We start from the raw sequence: 27,603 nt of genomic DNA on the forward strand, positions 1-27,603 counted from the left end.
GAAATTGGATTCGACAGAAATTCCAAGTTGACCGGACCCCTGTCACGGGCTCACGGCCGCACCCGAACTTCACACTCCGACCGAACCAATTCGCATCCGCGCGGACCGAACCCTACCGCGCGCTTCCATGCCCCAATATGCCCCCAGCGGCGGCGGTTCGTCGGGCTCCCTCGCCGGACGCGGCGGGCGGAGCCAGGCTCGCCGCGGAGCAAGCCTCTGGCCCGTGAGAAGCATGTCTCCGCAGGAGGCATGGCAACGCGCCCTGATAGATTGCAACGGCGGAGAGGTGCGCGGTCTCCGCTGCCAACCTGCCACTACTGTTGGTGGTGGGCAGATTGCAATGTTTCTATTTCGCTGTAGAAAGGGTAGCACTTCGTGATTTTGTTAGGGCTTATTATAAGCAATCTCTGCATCTTTTGACTACTCGTAGACCAGAGAGGGTAGGATTCGTGTAAGTTGTAATGCCCTATGGCTTAGTGTAGGATTCTGCTTTTCCAACTGCACTGCCCTATGACTTAGTGTAGGATTCAGCTTTTCCAACTGCACTGCCCTATGGCTTAGTGTAGGATTCAGCGTTTCCAAATGCACTGTTTAATTAATGACGCCCAATTTTCACAAGCATTACAGGTCAAAAAATTGTGCAGGAATGTTAGTTTGGTTGAAAAATCCTTTTTGAGTATCATCCTGTCATTGCTATGCCATCACTAACAAATTGTCGTTAGCGAAACTCCGCATCTGGCAAACCAACCCTTTGACATTAGTAAGATTGATTTTAATGAATCACCCATTACTTGTGAGGCACTTCACCGGCAGAAAGTACATGGAAGCTTTGTACCGCCATCAATCTTTCTGCAGCCAAAATCGACAATTCTCCACATGTATGGATATCTTCCTTTGAAACTGCACACCTAAAAGGGGGCCAGGATGTTACATTTTAGTTGACTGCTTTGCACGATAGGAATGTCTGTGAAACTTGATCAAACCGAGTCATCGCAAAAACCTTGATAGGATAGGAATGGTGTGGATGAATACATTTTTCTCATTACTTCATATAGGTTTCAAAAAGGAGTCTGATGGTAGTTGCAATACCCATGTTAATCTTCAGATCATCTAGAATTCATTTAGTATTTTGAGTATTTTATCAAGCCATTTAAGATTTTTACTATGCAGGAGGTTATTGTGGTGTTCCATTTGGCTGAGTTTGGAAGTTAATGGTGGTTGAGTGCAAGAAAAGAAATATAACTAACACTGTAAAGATCGAGGGATATAGAAACAGAGCTAATTGGCACTAATGATGAAAACAGTCTCATGACTCGTGAAAGGTAGCTTCTACCTCCCTCATCTATTGTATGGTTTCCTGGAAGACTGCTAACAGGCAGAAAGCTTCAAAGATCATGTTCACATTGCCATATCCCATCTTAATCAGCGCTGTCCTTGTAGAATTACGTGAGGAACGTGGACATTGTGCTATATTATAGTTGGAAGCTTCATGTTTAATCCTTTTACTTAATCCAACATGATGCTGTCTTGTAGAAGGAAATTCTCATTTGTGGATGTCAAATGATCGCAAGAGTTTCTTGTGGCTGGCGCCATGGTGTGTCCCAGGTTCAGGGTGCTTTTGTGTTTTGTGCAACAGTTTTGGGTTGTAGTTGGTGTTTCTTGGTGTCTAAACATGGGGTTGTTATAACATTTTAAATTTATTCCTTATTGAATGAAGAGGCAGAGCTCCTGACCTCCTGCCATCTGTTCCAAAGAAAAAAGAGATTCTTTATTCTTAAATGTGTGACAGATAGAGTCGTAGGTTGCAATTTCTTTTTTTTTAGTATATATCACTGGAATATAGTTTGAATAGTGGTCTTTCACAGTGCCGATTCTGCAGTACATTGAGCTATTCTAGTTACCCAAATAATTGTATTTTGTTCAAAAGAAGAACAAAAAGGGTGTTCACGTGACTCACCACGATAGATTCTTTTTTTTGCATGCTGAGGTGCTAATCTATGAGGTGTTGCATTGTCGATCCCATTACCTAGGGAAACACATAATCATGTATAACTTTCTTTTATGTAGCTTCTCAGCATAGGGTTCTGCCCGTTTGACATTTTGAACATTGCCTACAAATTTTGTATACAGTAGCAAATTTTTTTATATGGCTCAATGAATTCAGCAGTTATGATCCAAACCTTTTGGGCGTCTGCTTAAAGCATCTGTGGCAAGCCAGCAAGCAGCAGTGGTGCAGAATTTACTGGACCAATTAGAGATATGACATAATTTTGGACAAAGTGTTATGAAATTTAATTTGTGTTACTGGAATGACAAAAGTAAATTGCACTCGTTGAATCAGTTGAAACCTTGTTACAATAGATGGTTGAATTTTCAGAATATTTTTCATTTGAGTTGCTTCACCTGATTCTGTACGTGATTTTTTTTTCTTGTTGAAAGAAATGATTTTTTTTGTCAAAGGAAAAGCATTGGTATAATACTCTAGCAAAAACAAGGAAGATTCAGTTAGGCTGCATATTGTTATATCGGTATTAATTTTATGTTGTACATAGCATTAGTTACTTAGTTCTAATCTATTGCTTGCCTTAAACACTAGTGGCAGTTGTCAGTTCTTTTTTAAAGCTTGTATTTGGTGGCCTAATAATTGATCAGCCAACTAAATAACTTTCTATCTTCAGCTTGATGGTCACTGCTTGCTGACTGGTTTCAGACTGTTGGGTGCTGGCTTGTCTAGAAAGTGAGGTACAGACGTAAGACAACCTCCCATTCCTGATCAGGTAATATTCACTCCTTTGCTTCTGCTGGTGGAATTAGTTTGTATCATGTACGATTGATTTGTGCTAATGTCAAAAGCTCCCTATAACAATTTAATGTTCATGTTTTTAACTAAATGTGAAATATTATTTTTTGTTTACAATGAGTTTGTAAACTCAAGATGAATAGTGTCTTGCTCAAGGGCAGAACTTTGTTCATATCTGGTTCTTGTAGCCACATCTTAAACGAAGGAAATGCTGATGTTAAACTCCAACAGAACAAATCAATGTGCTTGGATTTCGGAAATGTCTTGCCAGTTTCTGACAATAGAATAGTTGCAATTCTATAAGTCACCAATATCTTGGATTGATGCCAGCTTGGATGCAGTTACACTAGTATGGTACCTTTGCTGGACACATTCTTCAGTGGTTTTATAATTTAAACTATTCAATCTCGTGCCTTGAATTTTTTGCTGGAAAAGATGAAATATCATTGAAATTTTGCCTGTAGGAGCAGTTTGTATTTAATACCTGTCATGGTGCAAGCACGTTTTCTAATTTTTGTGGTTATTCTTAAGGAACATGTGTTAATTAAAAAAAATCTTTTGAAGTAAAACAAAGTGAACTGACAACCAAGGGATTAAATGTAGGTACTCAGATACGGAAAAAAACATCACAGAAGCCTAAAATCTAGACTTGTGGTGGAGGCACAACAAATGACTATCTCTGTTTCTGGAAGTTATAACAAACCTGTACAAATATCAGAAAAAATGAACATTGAGATTGTTGACACTCAAAATTGTAAATGATCTTCTCTGTTTCATTATCATTTTCGTAAACTGTTCAAATTGGAGCAAAATTTTACATATGTAAAAAAGAAATGAGATCTTCATCTTCTGGATTCAAACATTTGAAGGTGTTCCCCATCCATCTGGATGCACATCAATAGAAAGTATGGTTAATTTCTTCGCCATTTTAAACTTTCATTCATATTTTGTGCCAATAGACACACTATACCTGCGAATGGTTCAAAGGCAATCCAACCATTTTCTCAAGGTAACCATGTGCACAGCAAAACCTCAACGACTCATCTATTCTTGCAATCGACAAGTATTTTTGGGAAGTTGCCCCCTGATCTGCAGCAGTAATGTGTAGATAAGTTCCAATCTTTAGTGAAAGATCTTTCTGCAAAATAAAAAAGTTTACTTGTGAAGCACTTCATAATATGAAATTACGCAGTGTCACGTTTGTGTTCACATTATTATTAAACTGGATGCTAAAGACATCGCTGGAGTAAACTGCAGAGTAGGAACGGGCCTTAGCTGTGCTCTTTGAAGTTGAATAGATCAATACTGCATCATTGATCTGTGAGAGAGATTGACCTGTAACTACTCTTGGTGACTGGTTGATGGAAACACGTCAATTTGGGTTGCTGATAAACTTGTAATGTCATTCAACGTCAGTGTCCAAACAACGACTAAATCAATTAATCCATTCACATCAAAGTTGTTTGAAAGAAACTTAGGCACGCAATCACTTATTGTCGACATCCTTACTCCATGGCCAAGATTTATTAGCTAAGCATTCATATATTCATAGCAGAACTAACTGGCCTATAAAATTTCACATTTCACATTGGTCATTCGATTGGAAAATTGAAGTATGAGTAGCTAGAACCTATATTTCTTCTAGATGAATTCACTCCATAGGAGTACAGTACCTTCCATGATTAAGAAAGATGGGTACGAAGTTTGTTTTCTCCGTCACTACAAAGGAATGCATATTTCTTGTATGTAATACTGTTATGCTATCTTGTTTGTTCCACATGCCACGAGTATTGTTCCCACTGCACTTTGCTTGGTTAGAAGCTGCACTTGCAAGTTGCAACAAAAACAACATTTCACAGCCACCAAGTAGCGTTGTTAAAAAAAAGGGCGTACCCAGTGCAGAGAGCTCCCGCTCTGTGCGGGGTCTGAGGAAGGGTGTCAGTGGCAAGCCTTACCCTCGCCTGTGCAATGCGAGGAGACCGCGACTCGAACCCGGGACCTTCCGGTCACAGGCGGTAAGACTCTACCGCTTGCACCAGGCCCACCCTTCTACCAAGTAGCGTTGTTACTTACTATAAATGTTAATATCAGTTACTAGTGAAAATATATGCCCTAAATAATACTTGTAGGTATAATGTAGCTCAGCGCTGTTGGTGGGAGAGGGTTCAATCATTTCTCTTGTTCAGTGGTACACTCACTGTTGTGTAGCAATTGAAGCATTCTGGAAGTATGGAAGCTAGTGTCTTGACAGTTGACATGGAAACTGGGTGAGGCGAAATTGTTGCTTCAGAATATCGTTTAATTGAATCTCCTGCTCCAGGTATTAATTTCTAGGTGTTCTGTATATGAACTCCTTAAAACAGGAAGAAATAAGAAACTGAAACTAGAGTTTGTATAATTTTCATCTTCATGATTTAGAATTGTACATATAAACTGAAAGGTGTTTCTTCACCACCTTCTGTTAAGAATTTTCCAGTTTTCACAATCGCTACAATTGGCTCAGATTTTATCATAGAAGCACAGGTGCCTTTTGTAAGTATCCAAATAGTTTGTCCTGCCTAGGATCTAATTGGTATTGTTGTTACATTTTTTGCTTGGTCCTGGTCTGGTTACTTTGAACATTACCTCATCCGATCTGCAAATATTGATTTATACTGTGGCCTTTGCATGCATAGAACATGCACACTATGTGCAGTTTCTTCAGAATGTGTTTATTGATTATAGTCTGTTTCTGACTTGATGGATCTTTTGTGCTGTCTAGACAACTGTAACTCACCACTACGATTATCTGGGAAGTTAGATGAACCCATGACACAAGTTTTGCTTTGCAAAGCATCCTCTTGAATTTTTCGATTGCTGGGAAAATATTGTTCTGACTCATATTAGGCAAATTTATGTGATGAAAAGTTGGTTTTGTTGAAGAATTATACTTAAATGTATTCGGATGACTAAATCTATATTTTTCTTCTGATAGGTATCACTCGAGTGTGTAGGTTTTCCAGGATGCAGACAATGCATCAGTTGTTAGACAGTGTCTTTGAAGCCAATGCTGCTAGGAGTTTCTAGTTTATCAACAGATTTCCTCTTAGTTGTTGATCACAGCAAGAAACGGCTGTCCTTGCTAGCTAGTCATTTCGCTTTTAGGTGTTCGTAGGTAAGAAAAACATGCATAGAATCAGGCACCTTGACACTTGTTAGACAGCAACAATGATGACATTGCCATTTGCTAGAGAACAATGTCAATACGAACAAGAAAGCCAATTGTTTTTTGTTCAATAATTTTCCCATCTCGTATTCTTGGACAAAGGTTAACCTGCATTTGTGCTTCTGTCTTTCAGGCAGGAAAAGCATGTCTCTGACCAAACATGACAAATCGTTTGGAGTGATGATTAGCGGAGAGGTAAGGTAAAGGTATATGCTCACTCCAGCCAGTGCCAGAGACCAGCACCAATGTCTCTACGAGCTGCCATTCTGCCATTCACCCCAAGGCGTCGCGAAGGGGTTTCCATTCAATGTTCTTTCTCGTTAGTTGGATGATCTGGAAAGAACGCAATGACAGAACCTTTGGACACCAGACCACACCGGCGCTACAACTGGTGCACAAAATCGTGGAGGAAGCCAACGACTGGATCGGGGCAGGATATAGGCATCTACTGCCGCTAATAGGGGTTGGATGGTACTCGCCACCGTAAGTGTTTTTGGGTTGAGTTTTGGGCTGAGCTGCAGGTCGCAAACTAGTTCTGTGTAATAGGAAGTTAGTTTTCTGGGTGAGGTGATGCGTTGGTTCGGTAATATGACATTATCGTTCCGGACTTTGTAACAACCCTACTTTCTCTTAATGAAATACGTGTCATTGACACGGTCGAGAAAAAATTCTGCCGTTGCGCTGGCTCGACCTGATGTTTCTCTCGCAGGACACTAGGGGGTTGCTGTCGTTTTAAACTCATCTAGAGGCAATGTTCACCAAAACGCTAAACCGTAAACATCGAGCTATAGGGCTACATGGCCGACCAGCTACACTAGTGAGTGTTTGAGTAATTGAACAGGCTGAGAGAAGACATCAAAATTACTACATAGAAAGCCAACCAGCTTTTTCCCGTGATAATCACATCAACTATCAAGACTGGAAGAGAGCTAACAAATCCGATAGAATATGCTCTCCAGTAGTTATTAATCATCAAAACTTATCAAAGCACATATACTTGGGTTTTAGACCCTTCCACTAGACATAGAGATTATTGCCAAGTACCATCAAAAGTAAGTGTTTTCGAAGATGGAACGCCTAGTGTTTTTTTTACCTAGAGAATTAATAGGTCTATTGCGAGAAAAATGAGTGGGGTGAACTTTGGTTGAATTGATCTATTATCAGGGTATTATACTTGTTGGTGTTGGATTCAAAAAAATGTGCACATCCTTCCCCACAAAACATCAACCTTTATTTCAAAATTGAAAAAAATATCATGCCTAAAATGGGAGATACTTTGTTTCTACATATAGAATTAGTTTCCTCTGATTGTAACATGACACCAGTTTCTATGAGACATAAGACACCTTGTTTACCCCTATTTATATGATTTAAATCGTTTACCCCCTATTTATACGATTTAAGTATACATGAAGCATTTTTTAGTTTAATTTAAACTATACTTTTGACATTAGAATGCTAATAGGTTCGACATTTTATTTGTAATTTAATTTTGATAAGTACAAGAAGTCAATTAATTCATTAAGGCTATATTTATACCATGTAGTGTATCAATGGTCAATTATGAGTAGAAGGTTCAGTTGGAACAATTATTATTTATTTTAAGCTATTCCGACTCTCTTAATCTTAAAAATTAATTAACTTTGTAATGGTGAGACAAAAAGAAAAAGAAAAATAAAGTGCGGATAAAATGACAAGGAGATATTGAAACATCAATTTGAAATAGATGATAGAAGCATAAGTTATTTTCGGTAATGGTATTAAGAAACGAAATCCTAAATGGTGCTTTACATCTCGGCAAAAGCATAAAGGTACTCATATTACAAATCTTGCTAGACCAACTTGTTTTTTATCAAAAGCTTGTAGTTTAGTTTTTAATGCAACAAGTCAAGAAAAAAGATTATTAATTGTTGATGCAAAAGAAGAGTAGCGGATTTAGTAAAATTAGTTATAACAAGGTCTTGTTGTCATTAAATTAATAAAAAGTGGTTCAGTTGTATGTTAATGAATTGGTCGATAACCAAAACTAGACTTTCGCAATGTAGAGACTTATAAGAGCAAAAGAAAAAAAAAGAGAAAATTACAAAATCTCCCAAAACATAGATGCAAAAATATTAAACATAAAATTATCTACCTTGCAAAGATATCTCGATGGGATCAAATGTATGATGAGGTTGCTTGGCATTGTCATCGTCCTTGATTGACCAGCAAAAAAATGTATATAGCTCTTCGGGAACATGCTATTTTTTGGAATTCCTACTGTTTTTTAGTCGATACAAATTGTGACCCAACTCTTTGTGAATATAGTGATTCGTGCCAACGATGAACGATGGCACCTTTTTTTTAACTCAATTAATTCTTAACATATTAGTATTTGCAATTTTTTAGAGACGTTCTCTCTATACATAAGAATTGATTGATTAAGAAGAACAGTTGATTCTTAAGCAACGACATAGATTTATAGGATTAGTTACTATTATTTTTGGTTTTGCACAGATAAAAGCAGGGGGTATTGATATATATTAGAGTTTACTGATACATATTATGATATGGTGTCATTTCTTGGTATCCTCAATATAAGATTAATATTTTGAGTTGTTGCGTTGAGAAAGAGATGCTGAATCAAAACAATTCATTTTTTGAAGTTCACTTTTTATCAAGGACACAATACAATGTTAGTTTCACAGATTATTTTGTCAATGCCAAAGGAATCACAAAACTATTAAGAAAAAGGACAGAAACTGGGGATACATTTGAGTGGGCCCAAAGCTAGCATAGGAACTCTGGGTGCCTTCCATTTCGGCCCAACGGTAACTAACTGGGAAGCCTTTAAGCCGAGGACGCGTACAGGCCCGGCCCATATTGAAGCCCACTCTGTCGGTCTCACTGGCATCGTCCGGTCGTCCCATCTCCCTTGAACCCTTTCGCCCACACGACAGCACCGCAGCTGGAGGAGGTGGGAAAGGCGGCGGCGGCGGAAGCGGCTAGGAAACCGAGGAAGCTAGAGCCATGGTGGTACGGATCCGGCTGGCGCGGTTCGGGTGCCGGAACCGGCCCTTCTACCGGGTGATGGCCGCCGATAGCCGCTCCCCGCGCGACGGCAAGCACCTCGAGGTCCTCGGCTACTACAACCCGCTCCCAGGTTGGGTTACGCTACTGCCCTCCTTCCTCTCTAGCCCCTAGATTTCCCCATTAAGATTGATTGATTCGTTTCTTTACCGCCTCAAGAACCATTTTCTGCTGCTGCTGTTGGCCTGCTTATTGGTGACTGAATATACCTGATGAAAGATGGATCTTTTTTCCTTGTTGTCGTGTGCAGGGAAGGATGGAGGCAAGAGGATGGGCCTGAAATTTGACCGGGTGAAGTAAGTTTCACTTGCTTAAATTTGGGTTTATTGCAACTATAAGCTATTACAGCATCTAGTGCAAAATTTAACTGCTATATCTTCAGTCAAGCATTTTAAAACTAAACGTGGGATTGGTTCTAGAAGCATATAAAGAATTTAATGGGGACTAATTTAGACAGTCGTATTACCCATACGTAGCTTAGGGTGGTAGACCTTACCATTGCGGATGTCAGGAAAGCAGGAGCTTCACCCTTCTAGTTGATTATGCTGTGCCAATTGCCAAGCATTGCTGTACCGACCTCTCTCTGGGAAGTATATTTGTTTCTTTTTTGGAAAAAGTCTACTTAACCTCTTCAACTATTGGTAGTTGTCTACTTCACCCCCTCACCTATAAAACCAGGTATTATACCCCTCAAACTATTGAAACCCGTCTAAATACCCCCCTGAGGCGGTTTTGAAAGTGGTTTTGCTGACGTGGCATATTAAAAAGTCTATATAACCCCCTGACGTACGAAGGATTGACTGCATGACCCCCTCCACTATAAAACATGATATTATAGCCCGCAAAGCATCAAGTAATGTTCAAATGACTCATCAGATGGTCTTTAGGGTTGTTTGGACACCGTATCCAGCTGCCACATTGGCCTAAACACACATGCTTGAATGCAGGCCATTTGTTGCCTCCACCTCCCTACTCTTTCTAGGTTGACCCACCGTCCAACGAGGCATGTGGCATCTTGTCTCCTGCTTCACCCCCCATCACTCGTTGATGGCATTGAGCTCAAGCACGCCACGCCTACACATTGTCGTCGTTCAGCCCCTCCCACATGCTCTATCCGGTCGTCCTTTAATTTTTTTAGGTAGCAATCAGAGGAGAAAGCGAGAGGGGCGAGGATGTGGGAGTGGGAGGAGCCGGATGACAAGGGCACAAGCGTAGGCATGTGCTCTATGACATCGAGGAGTGCATGAGGTGGAGTAGGAAACAAGGTGGTGCTCATCCGGCGGTAGCACAAGCCTAGAAAGAGTTCAGACAGAAAGGGAGGCAGTCGATGGGCCTGTGTGCAAGCATGTGTGCTTAGGCCAGTGTGGTGGGATACGGTGTCCAAATGACCCTACATGACCATCATTTGAACATTATTAGATGCTAAGGGCTACAATATATATTTTATAGTTGACGGGGTCATGTAGTCAATCCTTGATTGTTAGGGGGGTATATAGACTTTTTAATATGCCACGTCAGCAAAACCTCTTTTAAAACCGTCTCAGGGGGTTATTTAGACGGTTTTCAATAGTTTGAGGAGTAGAATACCTGGTTTTATAGGTGAGGGGGTGAAGTAGACAACCACTAATAGTTGAGGGGGCTAAGTAGACTTTTTCCTTTCTTTTTTCTAGCGAAACTCAAGTGGACAAGAATCAAGATGATAGGTGAAGAAAGTAAAATTTATATATGGAGTATGTAAGATGTACTTGGAAGCATAAGTAGTAGAAATAATGCCTTTAGTCCTATATTATCTACTTTCTATGTTTTATCATTTGGTCAAGAATCAATAATTCAAGCATGTCAAAAATTCTCTATTTGCCACTAGAAAAACTTCTTCCCTATTTAACACCAAAACTTAAATCTTCTCTATCTGTTACCTATGTCATCTTTTATTCCCTATTTGACACTTCTGTGGCTTCAAAGTGAAAAGACCATCTTACCCTTACTACGTGTGTTTTCATGCGTGCTATATTCATGTCGCTGCATATTTTTTTGTCTCGTTTATTTTTTTGCTTATTTTTTTTGGTACACCTGAACACAGCACGTCTAAAAAACAAATAGGAGGGGTAAGATGGTTTTTTTACCTTGGACTTAAGATTGTTACAACTAAAAAGTAACGGAAGTGTCAAATAGGGAACAAAAGATGAAATAGGTGACAGGTAGGGAAGATTTTAAGTTTCGATGTCAAATAGGTAAGGAGAAGTTTTTCTAGAGTCAAATAGGGAATTTTCTCTATCAACATTGATATCTTTGGTCAAGTTACATTTAAGTATGTCGAGCTTTTTTTTCCCTTCATCTATTTTCTGCATTGAAGTCCATGTAACAAAGAACAACTTTCTTCTGCTGTAGGTATTGGCTGTCAGTTGGGGCACAGCCATCAGATCCTGTGCAGAGTATTCTCTTTCGTGCTGGACTTCTGCCACCACCTCCAATGCTAGCTATGGCACGGAAAGGTGGGCCACGTGATAGGCGCCCCATTCATCCAATGACTGGGCGCCCCTTGGATCTCGAGGGCGTCACAATTGTCGATGACTCCAATGCTCCTGAAGGCGATGCTGAAGAGCCTACAGATGAGGTGGCTTCATAAGCCTTTTATATTAGCATATGAAAATATGATGTATTTTCTATTTAGCATATGTAACGGTGCTGCAAAAGAAAACTTGTTTGTTGTGCTTCTGACAAGACTTGAGTACTAGTACAATGTGGCAAACTTTTAGACAGGTAATCTTTCATCCAATTTTCTTCTAAAAAATGGCAGTGCCATTGTTTGTTCTCATAGAAAATGTAAAACCAATGCCAGTGTGTGCATCACCATCAGCATGTGATCTCTAGTATTCTCTGCACTTTTTTTTTTGAAAGAAAAAGGTCAGGAGCTCTGCCTTGCATTTAAGTTCTCTGCGCTTGGCTAATAAGATTTGCATGTGAAATGGAATACGCATGATAAGTCGGTCCTTGATGAATTCTTTGTGATCACTTTCTTGATGCTTTGCTTAAATTGAGACTGCTAATATGTAATATTGCTCTCGTATCAAACGATGCTATGCATGCTGAGGTGACTTGGAAGATAGGCGAGATGCTCTACCTAGTAGCACTAACAGTTTCTGCAGAGTAAGCATAATAAGTTTGCTAGATCCTGTATGATCAATTTTATGCGTTTTCCAATCAGACTGATGCGTCTACGTGAATATGTCATCCTTGTGCCTGTTTGTTTGTTCACGCAGATGCTTTCTTGTGGGATTCCTGACTTAGTTCTAAGTTCTTACTGTCGTAGCCATGTTTGCCTCCTGAAGTATCTTCTCAGGATTGTATCGTAGATTAATAATTCACTGGCTATGCCCAAAACACTTGGAATTTAACTGAAGGCTTGTTACATACCGTACTTCAAAGAATAATTGAAATTCCTGGATGCGATAATTCCAGTGTAGTGCAAGAGACTGCAAGTCTGACTAACATGTAGGAATTGACGCTGCAATATTCCAACATTTGTGATGCTATAATACAGTCCAACTTAAGATCAATCCCTGCACCCAATGTTTCTCTGCACGTCCAGCTACAGTACTGAAAGTTGCAACCTGTCCTATTTCAGACAAAAGTTCAGTTCTCAGTAATGTTCAGGCTCTATAGACACCGTAGATTGGTTCAGACCGGCAAACACTACACAATCACAAGCTTTACCAGCATGGGCCAAACAACTCATGTTAACTTCATCAGCTTGCCGCATCTAAAAGGTATTTCTTCTTTCCCAGGCCACCCCATCCATGCGACATGCTAAACCAAGCTCACCAAGAAAAGCTGTCTTGGTAGCACTTGGCTTGCCTCCCTCGTCACCAGTCGCCTGCCTCGAGCTTTAAATCTCTCAAGGGTGCCTCCAGCGCCTTCCCCTTTCTCCCTCGGATTCACATCGGTTGTCAGATTTGCCATAGCCAAATCAGTAGCATGGGAGAACAACCAAGAACTCGTCAGCTGTGTCTGCTTGCTCTGGTGTTCGTGCAATGGCACCATGTCTCGATGGCCATGACGTTCACTATCTCCAACTATTGCTCCCACCCGATATGGCCAGGGACGCTCGCCGGCGCCGGAACGTCGCAGCTTTCCACGACGGGGTTCAGGCTCGAGCCTGGGCAGACGGTCCAGCTCGCGGCACGGTGGGGTGGATATGGGCGCGGACGGGGTGCTTGTTCGACGCGGACGGCGCGGGCGTGTGCCAGACGGGCGACTGCGGCGGGCGGCTGGAGTGCCGCGGCTCCGGCGCCACGCCGCTGGCCACGCTGCTCGAGGCCACCCTGGGGCAGGGCATCTGTCAAGACTTCTAGGACGTGAGCCTTGTCGACGGCTACAACCTGCCGGTCGTCGCGATCCCGCGGGCGCGCCAGGGCGCGTGCAACGCCACCGGATGCATGGCCGACCTCAACCGCTGTGAGTGCCGCTGTCCGGTCCCTACTCCGGCGACAACCTTTTACCGGCTGACTGACCGTGGCTTTCGTTTCGTGTTAGCGTGCCCGAGGGAGCTGCAGGTGGACTGCGGCGGCGGTGCCATCGCGTGCCGGAGCGCGTGCGAGGCGTTCGGGCAGGACAGGTACTGCTGCAGCGGCGCGTACGGGACGCCGGACGCGTGCCACCCGACGGTGTACTCGTCCATCTTCAAGTCGGCGTGCCCGCGCGCGTACAGCTACGCCTACGACGACAGCACCAGCACATTCACCTGCAAGGCCCTGGACTACACCATCGCCTTCTGCCTCCCGACCTCCGGTTAATTCATCAATTATTATAAACCTCCCCGGATCGACCTGCCATTGTCAATGTACAATACAACAGCACGTCAGCACGCATGCATTTGTTTGGTTGTTCTCATCACCTGTCTCTGCAGGATAAAGAGGTCGGACGCGATATTTCTCGGAGCACAGATGGACGGCCAGAGCACCGGCGATGGCAGTGCGCCGCCGATTTACAACAACGGCGGTTTCAAACCGCCAATCTACAACTACGGCAGCGGAGGTTCTCGTGTACCGGCGACGACTACCTCGTCGGCGAGCAAAAGATGCATGCAGCCGCGGGCCGCGGCTCCTGCTCCTGCTAGTGATCGTCTTCTTTTTTTCTGACGGCGCTCGGTTGATCTTGTTCGTGCATTGCCTTCTCGAAGAACTTAGTGAAGAAATGGAAGATCTGAGCACAGGTGAACATGTTAGCAGTAGTTATGGATCGAGGAAAAGACCCAAGAGACTGAACAAACCTTTTCTGGAATTGGCTTCGTGCTATTAGCGGAAATTGTCTGTCTAACTAGTGGATTATTAGATGCTAGTGAATACAAGGGAAAACTGTTGTATAGATTTGTAAATCATTGATTCATTTTAATTGCAGACAGATTGAGACGCACGGCTTGGACGCGTGGTTGCGCCTCCGCGGCGGCGGAGCTGGAGGGAGCACGGCTCGGGCGTTCAAAAGGCGCCCTCGCGCGCGCGAGTTCATCCAGATCCGACCCAGGTGAGCTCCGGTGCGTGTGGGTCCCAGGCCCAGCTGTGGAAATCCGTGCGGTGGGTGATCTCCGCCGATGTGGTTCGGGTGGTGGTGTGACGTCGATTTCTGCTTGTGGTTGTCTGCGCTGTTTTGCGGGGTGCGGAATTTGCGGGTTTTGCATTGCATCTGCGACGAGGGAGGAAGACAGGCCGGGTTCATCGGAGCCCTCGGTGTTTTCGCTGAGTCAAGCAGAGCGATCAGCGAGGACAGTGTGCAGCGGAATGGCGGCGTCCACCGCCGTTTCGACGTGATCGTGGAGGGAGCGGGCATCATGGGCAGCTGCGCGGCGGCCTCCCGCGGCTCGTGCGTGCTGCTGCTGGAGCGTTTCGACCGCCTCCACGTCCGCGGCTCCTCGCACGGCGAGTCCCGTGGCACCCGCTCCACCTACGCGAAGGCGTACTACACGCCCATGCTGCGCCTGGCGCGCCGCCTCTGGGACGAGGCCCAGGCCGAGGCGGGGGACGGGGACCGCGTGCTCACGCCCACGCCGCACCTCGATGGGGACCCGTCGCTCCTCGCCGCCGTCAGGAACGGCGGCGCCAGCGCCATTGAGGTCGTCGAGGGCTCGGCCTGGCCAGGGGCTGACGTGTTCAGGGTGCCCGACGGGTGGATGGCGGCGGCGAGCGAGCTCGGCGGGGTGATACAGGCGACCAAGGCGGTTAAGATGTTCCGGATCTTGCCAACAAGGGCGCCGTCGTGCAGGACGGAGGTGGTCGATGTCACTAAGCGAGGTGAGCGCGGGCGTCGCTCTTGTCTTCTTCCTCCCCTCTGTCGTTTCAAATCTAACATTCTTGTTCTTGCTATGGAAGAGTAGATTGCCGTGTACCATACCATCACTTGCAATTGCTATTTTATTTCTATCATGGTCAATTCCCTGTATTTTTAATTGGAATTGTACAGCTAACTGTCACTCTTATTTGTCACATCACACGTACTAAACCCTCTAAAATTCTGCGGCAGGATCCAGCTATTAGCTATGTTAGCCGGAGTGTTAGCAAGGAAATACCAGCCAATAACTAATTGTTAGTTGGGTGGTAGGTAAGATATTAGTTGGACGTATTAGTTGTCCTCGGCTAAATTTTAGCACTCACTTCCTCTGTCTCACTATATCTGTTGTTCTGATAGTTCATTTGGATGTCTAGATTCACGGCAAGTTGCATGTATGTGGACACACCTTATGTCAAGATTTAGAGAATCTTTGTTATACTTGGTAGAAAGCTAAAACAACAGAAGGAGTAACTATTAGTTGTAAGGGATATAAACATGCCCTCCGTTACGAAGTACTACTAATTTCACTGTCACATTTTCCCCCCATTTCAAACCGCACCAGGAGTAGTTCCTAGCAACGTGCTAATGTTGTTTCTTGTGTTGGCTCGATTGTGGAATCATAAAAAATCTAACAGAGTACCAATCAAATACTGGGATTGTAGATCATTTTTAATTGGACGGAAAAAATACCGATTTTCAAAGGCTGAGGTGATGTGTAAATTGCAAGTGCTACCTGCTCTTGTGTTCTCGCAAGTTGCTTTGCCGTTTTAAGATCGTGTCATTCGAAAAAAAAATCATTGTAAAAGTATATACTCCACCAGCCAATTATACAGCTCTGAAATCTCTTACACAATTTTATGTAGCAGAAGGATCAATCTTGGTGAAAACGACGAGTGACGAGGAATTCCATGGAGCAAAATGTATCATAACGGTGGGCGCCTGGACGAGCAAGCTGGTCAGGTCGGTCACCGGCATGGATCTGCCTGTGCAACCATGGCACACCCTCCTGTGCTACTGGAAGGCGAAGCCCGGCCGGGAGCGAGAGCTGACCCCGGAGGCCAGCTTCCCAACGTTCGCGAGCTATGGCGACCCCATCATTTACGGCACCCCGTCGATGGAGTTCCCGGGCCTGATCAAGATCGCCATGCACGGCGGGTCACCGTGCCATCCGGACAGCCGTGGTGACATGACCACGGACACTGATGACGCCGCCGCCCTGGTGGAGCCCATGGCACGGTGGATCCGAGACTTCATGCCGGACCACATCGACACTGTGCAGCGGCCGCTCAAGCCACTGCCGTGCATGTACTCCATGACCCCCGACGAGGACTTCGTGATGGACTTCCTGGGTGGTGATTTCGGAAAGGACGTTGTCGTGGGTGCGGGGTTCTCCGGCCACGGATTCAAGATGGCACCGGCTGTTGGAAGGATCCTGGCCGAGATGGCTTTGGACGGGGAGGCCGGCACGGCTGCGGCGGCTGGTTTGGAGCTTGGGCACTTCAGCATTGGCAGGTTTGTGGACAACCCGAAGGGAAACCTCAGGGATTATTGAGATCGTTAATGCAGATGAACACCGTGTCCTGCTGGAGATCCTACCTCCAACAATCTTCAAAATGATCTCAATACAAGCTCTCCTTCCATGAATATGTGTCAAAGTCTGTTCACTGTGATAATCTATTGAACATGGCATTGTGAGACTTCCTATATACTCCTTTCGTTCCAAATTATAAGTCGTTTTGACTTTTTAGGTACATCAGTTTTGTTAGATATAATAATATGTCTAGATATAAAATGGATGAAAAAAAAAGTCAAAAGCGACTTATAATTTGGAACGGATGGTGTATCTCCATTGTGTTTCTCGAGTCTTGGAAAATTGAAGTGCATCTGCTCTCCATGATTAAAAAAAATGGTGCATCTGCTCTGCATGCTTAGCAAAAACTACCAGCTCACCTGTATTCAGTATTCAGTTAATAGTGCATTCAGCTACAGATGACTATTGCAGAAACTCATAAAGGTATCTGGTGTGAACTTTGCGATATGCCGTTTCAGTCGCATAAGCATAGTGATGTTGGGTGGTTGTCGTCACAAGGATACATTCCTCCTTCCCGGACACTTGCAGGCAATAATGAAGTTTTTAGTCGAATTTGTTTGCGGAGGTACTGACTCATCGACACGTCGTCTGTGCTTCGTTGATGGGAAGGAACTATGCAAGAACTGCATGTCTGATATTTTTCATCAATGAAATAAGCTTTTATAAATATCTCCTATATGCTATCTGGAGAAGTTTTTATGGCAGGATAGCAGAGGACGTATCACAGACTCTTGACAGCCCGAGCATAGAAGAGAAGCATGGTAGATGCATGTATATTGGAAACAGAAATAGTGATGCACTGCATTTCCTAAACGTTGAAGCCTTGAAGCCGTTCAAGGTGCTACTATACCTGAACTTTAGGTACGGAATGCCGATGCTTCACAGTTAGCGCCTAGCGGCCTTTCATGGCAGGCCTCGTGGCACCGCTTGAATCGCAGGTTACAGCTAGTTCCACCAAGTCCCCGCAGCTATCCGGCTTGGAGCCAACGTGCGATGCGAGCCGCCTCAGGGTTCGTTTCGGAACGAGTCCCAATTGAAATGGTTCACTAATTTATATAATTTTAATCAGCTGGAATGGTTCTTAGGTCCACTCAAGACTAACTAAACGGACCCTCAGGCTGCTGGTCTCACTGCCAGCGGTGGTGACTGCGGCGTGGTGCATTTGTCATTAGTATAGTCTAGTTTTATAAGGTTTAGCGTGTTATTATTCAAATTGCATTACAGATTGACTTTGCAGTCATACATTGAGCGACGCCATGGATGATTTAGTGTCTTAGTCTGGACGAGTGCTGCTCTAGCTCGTACAGTATTAGTTTTTACTAAAGGTGCAAATAACATTAGAGTTTGAACTTAACTCAGTGAATTATATTTATGACAACTAATAAGATCAAAATTCTAAAGTCAATTTTTTTTCTTGAATGGGTAAGAGAGGTGCATGTCATTTCATTGATAGATAGGAAAAAAGATCCGACTACAAGTCAAAATTCTAAAATCAAATTCAGGATCTATGATGCCATGAGACATAGGTCATTGTAATTTAAACTAAGATCTCAATTAAAATGTATATATTTAGTACACACGGAGGTGCTCTATCAAGGCTAATGTTTGGGCTTTTCAACCTACTTTAAGCCAAAAGCGGTGAAAAGAATCTATCTAGCCAATAACGGGTTGTTTTAGCATCTCTCAATAACCAGATTTTTTTTCATGCACTTATACTGTCTTATAGTTATATTTACACCATCTTATTACTATATTTACAATGATTTCTTCAGTGTAATTTATCGGATAGAGCGATGTAATTTGAGGATAACATAAGATCTCAGACAAATATATGCTAAATTTTCAAAAAAAAAGTTACAAATTTTTTCTATGGATTCTAGATACCAGAGAAAATATATCAAATTATTCACAAATATCATCAAATTATTCACAAACTTGCAAATTTACAAATGGAAGAAAGGTCTTGGACTCAATCCGCACGACGTCGACGCGCGCGAACGACGGCATCCCTGAAATCGTGATGGAGATGCCGCCTAATCGGATAAGCAGAGCATGTTGTGTTTACACCAAAACATGGAACGGAGAATACGGGACTCGAAATTTCTAAGATTGTATCATCAAGGAATTGATCAGATGTGAATCAATATCGGCTGGTTTTGATGTCATTTATGATTAAAAGAGAAGATTGAGAATCGGCTATTTTATGATGATGTCAGCGGACAACGTCAATGGACTACATACGGATGACGTCGGGAAGAATATGTCGGACTCTACAAAAAAAGAAAAGAAAAGATGGCCTCGGTTATTGTAAAAAGTACGATCAATCAATCAATTAATACAATACTTTTTCGACTTTACGTCAACCCTTAGGAGTAGGAGTACTGTAGATCTCGACGAATTCTTCAATAAGCAGGGGTGCATCGACTGATCGACCTCCGACTTATCTGTGAGTACCGTTATGACTTGTATCATACTTGTAAAGCTGCATCAGCCGATTGATCTTTTACGAGTATAATATAAGTTAGTTATCGATCTGTATCATTATTTATAAGGCTGCATCAGCTGACTGATCTCTTATGAATCATAATATAGATCAAAGTTATCAATCTTGTGTTAAATAACTTATTGTTTAATACAATATCACCAGTTATCGAATCTGCTAAGATTAGTAAGATTTTTCTCGTTCTTTTTGGTTGATTCGTCAGTTATCGATTTTGCTATAATTAATGTTTTATTAATTATAACAAAATCATCCGATTAAGATAGAGATAGATCGGCATCATATCTTCTTAATTGGTCATCCTCTAACCTGATCATGCTTCAAATCTTATAATCGATGGCTTAATTCTGCTAGATCGGCTATTTTATCTCTATTCTAGTCAAACATAGTATACATCCAAGGACATGTTTCAATCTTGAATAAACCCACTAGTTAATGAGATCTAATCTAATGACACTATCATAGCTACATCGATCCGGTCGAACCTCACTGGTAAGACTTTGGGTTAGAAATTATCGATTAGTGGTTTTGTTCATGATCGAGATATGCACTCTATTTGTTTGCTATGCCAGCATTGACTATTTTAGCCGATTCATCTATGCTTTCACATATATAACATGTTTTCAATGAACCTGCCAATATATAGATGATTTTATAGATTCTTTGGCTTTAGTTTGTTACTATTATCATAGCTGTATCGATCCGATCGAACCTCACTGTTGATGGTAACAGATTAAATTCAGAGCGTTTGTAGATCTATTTGTACTAGACAGTCGATTTGTTCGCATGTTATATCCTTTCCCGTTAAACTTATCGGCTCAATGCTTTACACTGGTTATATCCATCTAGCTGATGAAGTGTCTTCATATTACTTATATCTAGGTGCATCGTACTTGCTATCATAAATCAATCATGATCCGCGAGCATCATAGTCTTTCATAGTCGATTCCTCCTCGTATCGGCTATCTAGTCGATCCCCCTGTTTGGCTGCTCTCGAAGCAGCATACTTGGAACTGTCGGGGCAACACCGGCATATTTCACCCTAAATTACTGATAATCTTTCTCTTCTTGTTGATTGTAGATCAAAAAGACTAGCACGTCTTCGGGATTTTCAGGATCGACTGGTCTTGTATTGAAGCCAAGCAAGATCTACAAGTTGACCTCGCTCAGATCGTCTGACTTGCTGTGTGTTGGCTACATTGCCACATTTTTTTGCACCAACACACTTTTTAGCACGTTCGATGGGACACACAATCGTCATGGCAGTTCACAACAATAGGAACATTCTTATGGTGCCTTATGAAGACTTACCTGATGAGGATAAAGATGTCATTAGTAAAGCTATAGAGGAGTTTCAGAACAAGTGTTTGTTGCCCTACACTAAGACACGTGATAATAAAGTTGTTTAGAAATATCCACTACCGAGAATTTTGATACATAGGCAGTCAGATACAGATGAAGCTAATGATAGACGTTTCTTTATAGATGTTGTAAACAAATATGTTTATGATGCCATGTTGAATCATAATACAACTTTCTTGAACATATTCCACAATACCATAAAAGAGGTGTTTCATGGATATCCAATTGATCAGATTGGACCGGTTTATTACAATATCCCATATCCATCGACTTAGGGGACTAATCAAGCCGATACTAGCCATCAAAAAGCAACACTAGCTGACAATGATGATGTCTAGGCAGTTCAGAGCTTATCTGAGCAAGTTCAAGGCGCTACTACTAATCAAATACAATATAATCCTGGATCATCAGTGCAGCATGTGCAACAGCTAATGGAGCAAGTTTAGAATCAAATGGTTAATTTTAGCACATCAGGCCAAATACCACCGTCGGCTCACAAAATAGCTCCATCAGTTCAAAGGATTCGTAGAGATACGGATCCCAACATTCACAATCAGAGAATTTAAGCAGCAAATCAGCAAAGGACTCAACAGATAGAGATTCCACGGGGATATTATTATGACACAGATTATAGTACCCTTCATATGATTCCAATTCTAGGGTATCAAGATAAACAAAATTTTAATCTACATATGGATCAACAATTACAAAGAAATCCAAATTCAAATGCTGATGAGTTGTTGTTCAGAGTAACCGAAATGATAAAGAATCAGTTCGGTTTAAAACCAAAAGGGTGGAACTTTTTATACAAACATCCATATCCAGAGTGATATAATTTGGTTGCTCTTCCTACAAATTACAGGCTTCCAGAATTTGCTAAGTTAACTGATCAAGATAGTACAACTATAATAGAACATGTCAGTCGATATTTTACTCAGTTGGGTGAAGCATCCATTGAAGAAGCTCATCGAGTTTGTTTCTTCTCTTTGTCCCAGTCAGGACCAGCTTTTACCTAGTTTTCATCGTTACCGGTTAATTCTATTACCAATTGGACTGACTTAGAGAAGAAATTTTATACATATTTCTATACTGCGACAGGAGAAAAGAAAATCACGGATTTGATGATCATAAGGCAAAGAACCAATGAATCAGGTGCTAGTTTCTTTAGAGGTTTCGAGAAACAAGAAATTTGTGATGACCTTTGGTTTGAAGAATGCAGTTGCAACTTATCAGAGAGCGGTCAATGGAAAGTATCTCAAGAAATATTATCATAGCGTTTGAATTAATACTTGACAGCCAATGTGTTTAGTCATCGGTTCTAATAGCCGATACCAGAAGGGTATCGTCTTTAGTTCAAAAAACAGACCCAGAGGGGTGAAAGCCGATACGGCATGTATCGTCTATAGAGTAAAAAACAAACACACAGACGATCATGATAATCGGATTCAGAGACGAGTTCATAAAGAAGGGCTTTATTCATAGTTTGTTCCTAGTATAAACTACTCAAAATTTTTATTTATGACGTCCTAGGCTGAGGTAATGTCCATGATGGTCGCTGCAGCGTCGTCGAAGTCCACATGCATGTCGGGATCACCAGCCGTCGGGAAGCCCGGCTCCATGATGCGAAGGAAGTGCTTGGTCTGAACCTACACCGCGGCCAGGGCAACTACCGCGCCACGGTGAACGCCGTGGAGGGCGATCTCCTAGACACGCACCGAGACGTCATGCAAACGGTTGTTGAGGAGAGGGCCCCAGGTGTTGACGGTTGTCATAGCCGCGTTCGCCGCTAGTTTGAGGTTCTCCAACTGCACTGTCAGGGCTGATAATCATAGAAACAAAGGGGCTATCAAGACAAAGATAGTGGAAATTAAAATATGGGTTTTCTTAAAGATTATTTTACCTGCCACCATGGCATCGGATTCGGCCAACCATGCCCGGACGACGTTGGCCTCTTCCTTAGTGGTGAGGAGGGCAGCATGAGAGGCCCTAAGGTAGATCTCAAGCTAACCGTCCTCTCGAGTTGCCTCAGAGTAACGGTCCTGGGCTACCCTCCACTCTCGAAGGAAACACCAAGCGTCGTCGCCGCTATAGGAGTCGAAGGAGTCCGACGATGAGTCCAGTGTGGCAGTAGCAGATGCGGCGGTAGAAGGCTCACCAGCCCTAGGATGAAGTGATCGAAGGCTATCATTTAGGACGAACCTATAAACAAGTCATAAAAATTCATTGCCATGAGCAGAAGATGTCGATCTTACCTCATACGGCGAAGGCGTTGGCTCATTGGCAGGTTCTCCTTCGGGACCTCCTCCATCGTGCGCTTGTCCCGGTTGTCCTCGCCAGCCATAGGGTTTGGTTAGATCTAAAGGAGGAGAAAAGGGAACCGCTATAGGTTTTGTAAAGATGGAAATATTGCAAGAGAATGAAAGCAGTTACAAATACAGATGTGTTTGAGGCCGGAGCCTTTGGGTGGTATTTATATCCACAAAGCGAGGTAGTAGATATCTCGAGATGTACAAAAGGCAACCGAAATTAATAGAAGGTGAAGCGCCACCCCACTAATACCGAAGAGAATGTGCATTGATAATTGAGAATGGAAGATTGAGGAGTTTTCTTAGTGGAGGCCGTATTTTCAGACTTAATTGGATTAAAGTCAGAGGTCTAGAATCAGCTATTTTCAAATTGGCTCTTTAGCTGAGATTAGAGATACAATAGATCAGCAGAAAATATGGTTACCATTGGTTCTACACAAAGTATATATTACAAATGTTGGTATGCAGATTACAAGTTTAGAACATCCTAGATTATTTTCAATGCTTTTAGCTGGATAGCATCAACTTCTACAATTTGTTGCTTGTCTTCTTCGGCTAATCTAGAGATGTTCTCGAGGGTGCTGCAGATGGCTTTACCTTCTTTGACCTTGGTCAGCATTTTCTGTTTCTTCTGTTTAATGGCATTGGGTATTTGAGCCAGATTGGACTCATGGCGATCGATGATAGCCTTCACATTCTCCAGTTCCTTCTCGAGTTCTGAATGCTTGACTTTCAGTTGGTTTAGCTCTAGTTCGATCCTGAGGGAGGAGTTCTTCAAGTTATCGATTAGCTGTGCTAGCTCTTTGGCCTCTTGTTTGTTGAAGTTCTTCTTGGCCAATAAAGCTTTGCGATCAGCTAGGTTTCTCTTAGCCCTTTTTACTCTTGGAGCTTGATCCTCAATGTTGGATAAAGGTGTCCGAACTTCAACAAGATTCGAATGCAAGTTACCCTTAATGGCTAGGAAAGTTCTTCTGACTAGATCTGTATCCTGGACCAAATCGGCTATATTCTTTTTAAGCATTGGCAGCATGTCTTTTAGCCGATTCTTTATCTCCTCTAACAAAGCTTCTTTGGAAGAGATGGCTGATGAGCTGATTTCATCTTCATCTATATACTCTTCAAAATTGAAAGAGTAGCTCAGAGCTGGTGAGTTAAGTGCCTATAGGTGGGTAAGGAAAAAAATTGTTAAGAAATAACAAGTGGTTTGAAAATAAGAAGAATGAGGAGACATAGTACATTTTCTAGGGTAGTTTCTATTTGAGGAGATGGAACAACTGATGATGCACCAATAGTATCTAGTTAAATCGGCTCTAAACTTTCAGTAATGGTATTAGAAGACATCAGGGAAATTAAAAAAAAAGATTATGTTGGTTGCAGAAAGATAAACTAGGTATATGACTTTCTTACCATCAATTGTTTGCTAGACTAGAGGTTCGATAGTCTAGGTGTCAACATCAACAGGATCATTTTCAACTGGTGGACTGTCAGACTTCTGATCTTGTATGAATGTTTCTTTCGAGAGTGTTTAGCATGATAAATGGCTAGAGAAGAGTGAAAATTGAATAAAAATTAAGAGTTTTGACGAGATACCTTGACAACATTAGGAAGTGAAGTAGAAGGGTTCTTGTCTTCTACTGTCTTAGAAGCATCGGTTGTTTCAACCAAAATCAGCTTCTTTTGAGGATCGACCGATGAAGGTTTAGTCGGTGTTGATTTAAACGCCTGGGACAATAGTTCAACACCCAGAGTAGATTGAGATGCAATGATTGATAACTAAGAGGAAAGAATCAGAATTAGAAATTGAATATCATCTTGTGGGAGATCAGTTGATTTACCTAAGCAGCTAATAGTTTGGTTCTGCAGAGTCTTTTTCTAGTGGTGGTTTTCTGAGTCACACCTCTGGCTGCCTTGCGTTTGGAAAACAAGTATGTAAGTATTACCAGAGTAGCTAGGGTCTTCATTAGTTTCTTTAAGATGGGTGTTGTGGATTCCATTCTTGATGTTGGACATGGTGGGTAGTATTCTATGGGATGTCCCTTCCTATCCATGCTTGGGGGATCGAATTCGATCTCCTGAAAAAATTTGTTAGAATAGTTGGCAGGAGAATTTATTGAATATTTTTTTCTAAAAAGGAATGGTAAGTTACCTCACTGTCAGAAGCAAAATCTTCATCTAGAGCTATGCATCTAGGATGGATTGACCCACATAAGAGATGGGAGTGTCATTCTTGCCACCAGGAGTCGAACAGATTGAAAGAGAAGGTGACTCTTATCTAGTCATGCAAGCAAAAGGAAGGAAGGTATGATCCTAGTTGAAAGACTTTGGAGGCTTCCATTACTTCATTGATACATTCTCTTGGCTTCAGTATATTCTTGAAGAACAGTTAAGAAGGCAGCTGACCAAGGTCAAATTGACGAGCCACAAAACAAGGAGTGTAGAATTCGTAAGTTAGAAGATTTTCTGGGAGAAAGGAACCGATAGCCATTTTACCACGACCATAGAAAATTCAGCTGGCAGTACATAGGGTTTGATGATGCAACTGAAAATTACTGCAGCTGTTTCATCTGAGCAGCCTGATTCAAATCAAAATTTGACTGGCAGAACTAATTCATTGTCTTCATCTTCATCATAAGACAGCCAAGTCAGGATGTTTGCATCAAATCCTCTGTAGAATTTCTTGAAGAGATGGCCTACATCAACAGCAATTGTTATGGCTGATGTAGCTTCACCATAATTCATGCACTGTTGAGTTCTTCCTTCTTTTCTTTTGTGATTTTCAGCAAAGTTGGAAGAAGGAAAGCTCAGATTTCTGAGATCTGGTCTTACAATCTTGTACATATACAGGTTCAGTCATAGTTGTATTAACCATCAAGGGCCACTAATGGTATGCACTGGTTCATTCTTTAGTAACTGAACAGCTACATGATATATCACATGATAAGCAGATCCTAGCAGGTATTTTCCAAGAGTGATTTCATTACCAGCTGCTAGATGCTCTGCCAAGTATTTATGATTGAAAGTTAGACCATAGGATGATCCACAAAAAATGAATCTTTTCAGCCACATGTTCAAGAAAGCTACATGTTCCCTTTCAGCAACAGTCAATCCATTTCTAATGTGGTTCAGAATGTAGCTTGTCCATCCTGTGCAATATAATATTTTGGCTAATTTCTTGGATCCAGCACTTAAGAAGTCATAAGGTTGCATTGATCCTGTTATTCTAAGGCTGGTCAACAAGTAAACATTGGGCAAGGTGATGGTCATTGAGCCGTGACAAAAAAATAAAAGTATTTAGGGTGTTGGACTAGAAGTAAGCTAAAGAAATCAGAAGTGAATCATTCCTCTCCATCCCAGATAGTGAGAGTGTCAAGCATTGATTTAAGTCATAAATCTCCTAATCTCTAGCCTTTTCCCCTAATACCCTATGAAACCAATCTCTCCATCCCTTAGGCATTTTGGGCCAGTTTCTAAAGGGAGTTTTGGTGTTCTAGGAGGACAAATCTACTACAGATTGCTTGAAGGAGATTCGGTTGACTTCTTGACTAATAAAGTTAGATGGATCAGGGTCACCCATAGGCCCAAGATAATAGACATTAGAAACAATAGCCGATAGAATCATAATTCCATTCCTCATTTTCTAGAAACTAGATAGAAATAAATTTGAGAAGAAAGGAAATACAGGGTAACGACTAATACTTAGAAGATGGAAACTTGAGAGCACACCTCAGGGATGTGGTCGCTGGTCGCCATTGCAGCCAAAATGGATCCGAATCTGAGGAAGGTTACTTGAATAACAACTTGATAGAGCAGAGGATTTGCTAGGGTTAAGGCCTTGATAATAGTGGTTTTGGTTGTTGAGGCATCCTCGAGAAGGAAGGGGAAAGCGAATAGGCCGAGTGAGTTGAAAATGATATTATTGGGGTATTATATAAAATTCAGGCCAAGAAATCAGGAGTCGCGCGTATATTTCGTAATAAACAGTTGCGACACGGTGAACAAATAAATAGAAATTTTAAAATAAAATCATTTTTATCCCAAAATTGGAAGGCATGTGTTTAGACCAAAATTTAGAAAGGAGAACACGGGAATTCGAAGCTTATAAGATTGTATCATTAAGGAATCGATCAGATGTGAATCAATATCGGCTGGTTTTGAAGCAGTGTCAGAATTGACTATTTTATGATGACATCAGTGGACAATGTCAATGGACTACGTACGGATGGCGTGGGGAAGAATATGTCGGACTCTACAAAAAGGAAAAGATTAGGGTCCATGTTATCTTAAGTTAGGAGTGTTTTCTTTTATTCCAAGAATTGTAATGAGTCGTATTTGAGTAGGATTCATGTTTAGATTTTGGGCATAAATATTGGGCCCCGGTTATTGTAAAAAGGACAATCAATCAATCAATATAATTGCTCTTTTTTGCTTCACGCCAACCCTTAGGAGTAG

General features: G+C 42.0%; 3 protein-coding genes, 1 long non-coding RNA gene and 1 pseudogene across 7 annotated transcripts; 4 read left to right on the plus strand and 1 right to left on the minus strand.

Moving 5' to 3' along the window:
- The first annotated feature begins 76 nt into the window (after nucleotides 1–76).
- On the plus strand, nucleotides 77–6,661 carry LOC136549964 (uncharacterized). Of its 4 annotated transcripts, none has more exons than XR_010782106.1 (4): nucleotides 77–286; nucleotides 1,171–2,777; nucleotides 4,930–5,954; nucleotides 6,139–6,661. It is a non-coding gene; the product is annotated as an uncharacterized lncRNA (long non-coding RNA). The 4 variants fall into 4 exon arrangements; XR_010782104.1 differs by having other exon boundaries at nucleotides 1,171–1,322; nucleotides 2,679–2,777; nucleotides 4,930–6,661; XR_010782103.1 differs by having other exon boundaries at nucleotides 4,930–6,661.
- A 2,253-nt stretch (nucleotides 6,662–8,914) lies between these two features.
- LOC136552056 (small ribosomal subunit protein bS16m/bS16c-like) lies at nucleotides 8,915–11,808 on the plus strand. The gene is made up of 3 exons (XM_066543603.1): nucleotides 8,915–9,147; nucleotides 9,325–9,370; nucleotides 11,463–11,808. Exons 1-3 carry the CDS (start codon nucleotides 9,015–9,017, stop codon nucleotides 11,698–11,700), a joined length of 417 nt encoding a protein of 138 aa, XP_066399700.1. The 5' UTR covers nucleotides 8,915–9,014; the 3' UTR covers nucleotides 11,701–11,808.
- Nucleotides 11,809–13,049: 1,241 nt separating this feature from the next.
- On the plus strand, nucleotides 13,050–14,598 carry LOC136548789 (pathogenesis-related thaumatin-like protein 3.5; annotated as a pseudogene).
- Nucleotides 14,599–14,859: 261 nt separating this feature from the next.
- On the plus strand, nucleotides 14,860–16,947 carry LOC136552057 (probable sarcosine oxidase). Its single transcript, XM_066543604.1, has 2 exons — nucleotides 14,860–15,358; nucleotides 16,262–16,947. The coding sequence occupies exons 1-2, from the start codon at nucleotides 14,899–14,901 to the stop codon at nucleotides 16,945–16,947; spliced, it is 1,146 nt and encodes a 381-aa protein (XP_066399701.1). The 5' UTR covers nucleotides 14,860–14,898.
- Nucleotides 16,948–23,641: 6,694 nt separating this feature from the next.
- On the minus strand, nucleotides 23,642–26,904 carry LOC136548790 (uncharacterized). Its single transcript, XM_066540186.1, has 3 exons — nucleotides 26,878–26,904; nucleotides 24,745–24,927; nucleotides 23,642–24,313 (listed from the first exon to the last, which is right to left on the minus strand). The coding sequence occupies exons 1-3, from the start codon at nucleotides 26,902–26,904 to the stop codon at nucleotides 23,642–23,644; spliced, it is 882 nt and encodes a 293-aa protein (XP_066396283.1).
- Between the last annotated feature and the right edge of the window lie 699 nt (nucleotides 26,905–27,603).

This window comes from Miscanthus floridulus, chromosome 4, assembly GCF_019320115.1.
Source record: "Miscanthus floridulus cultivar M001 chromosome 4, ASM1932011v1, whole genome shotgun sequence".
Lineage (NCBI taxonomy): Eukaryota > Viridiplantae > Streptophyta > Magnoliopsida > Poales > Poaceae > Miscanthus > Miscanthus floridulus.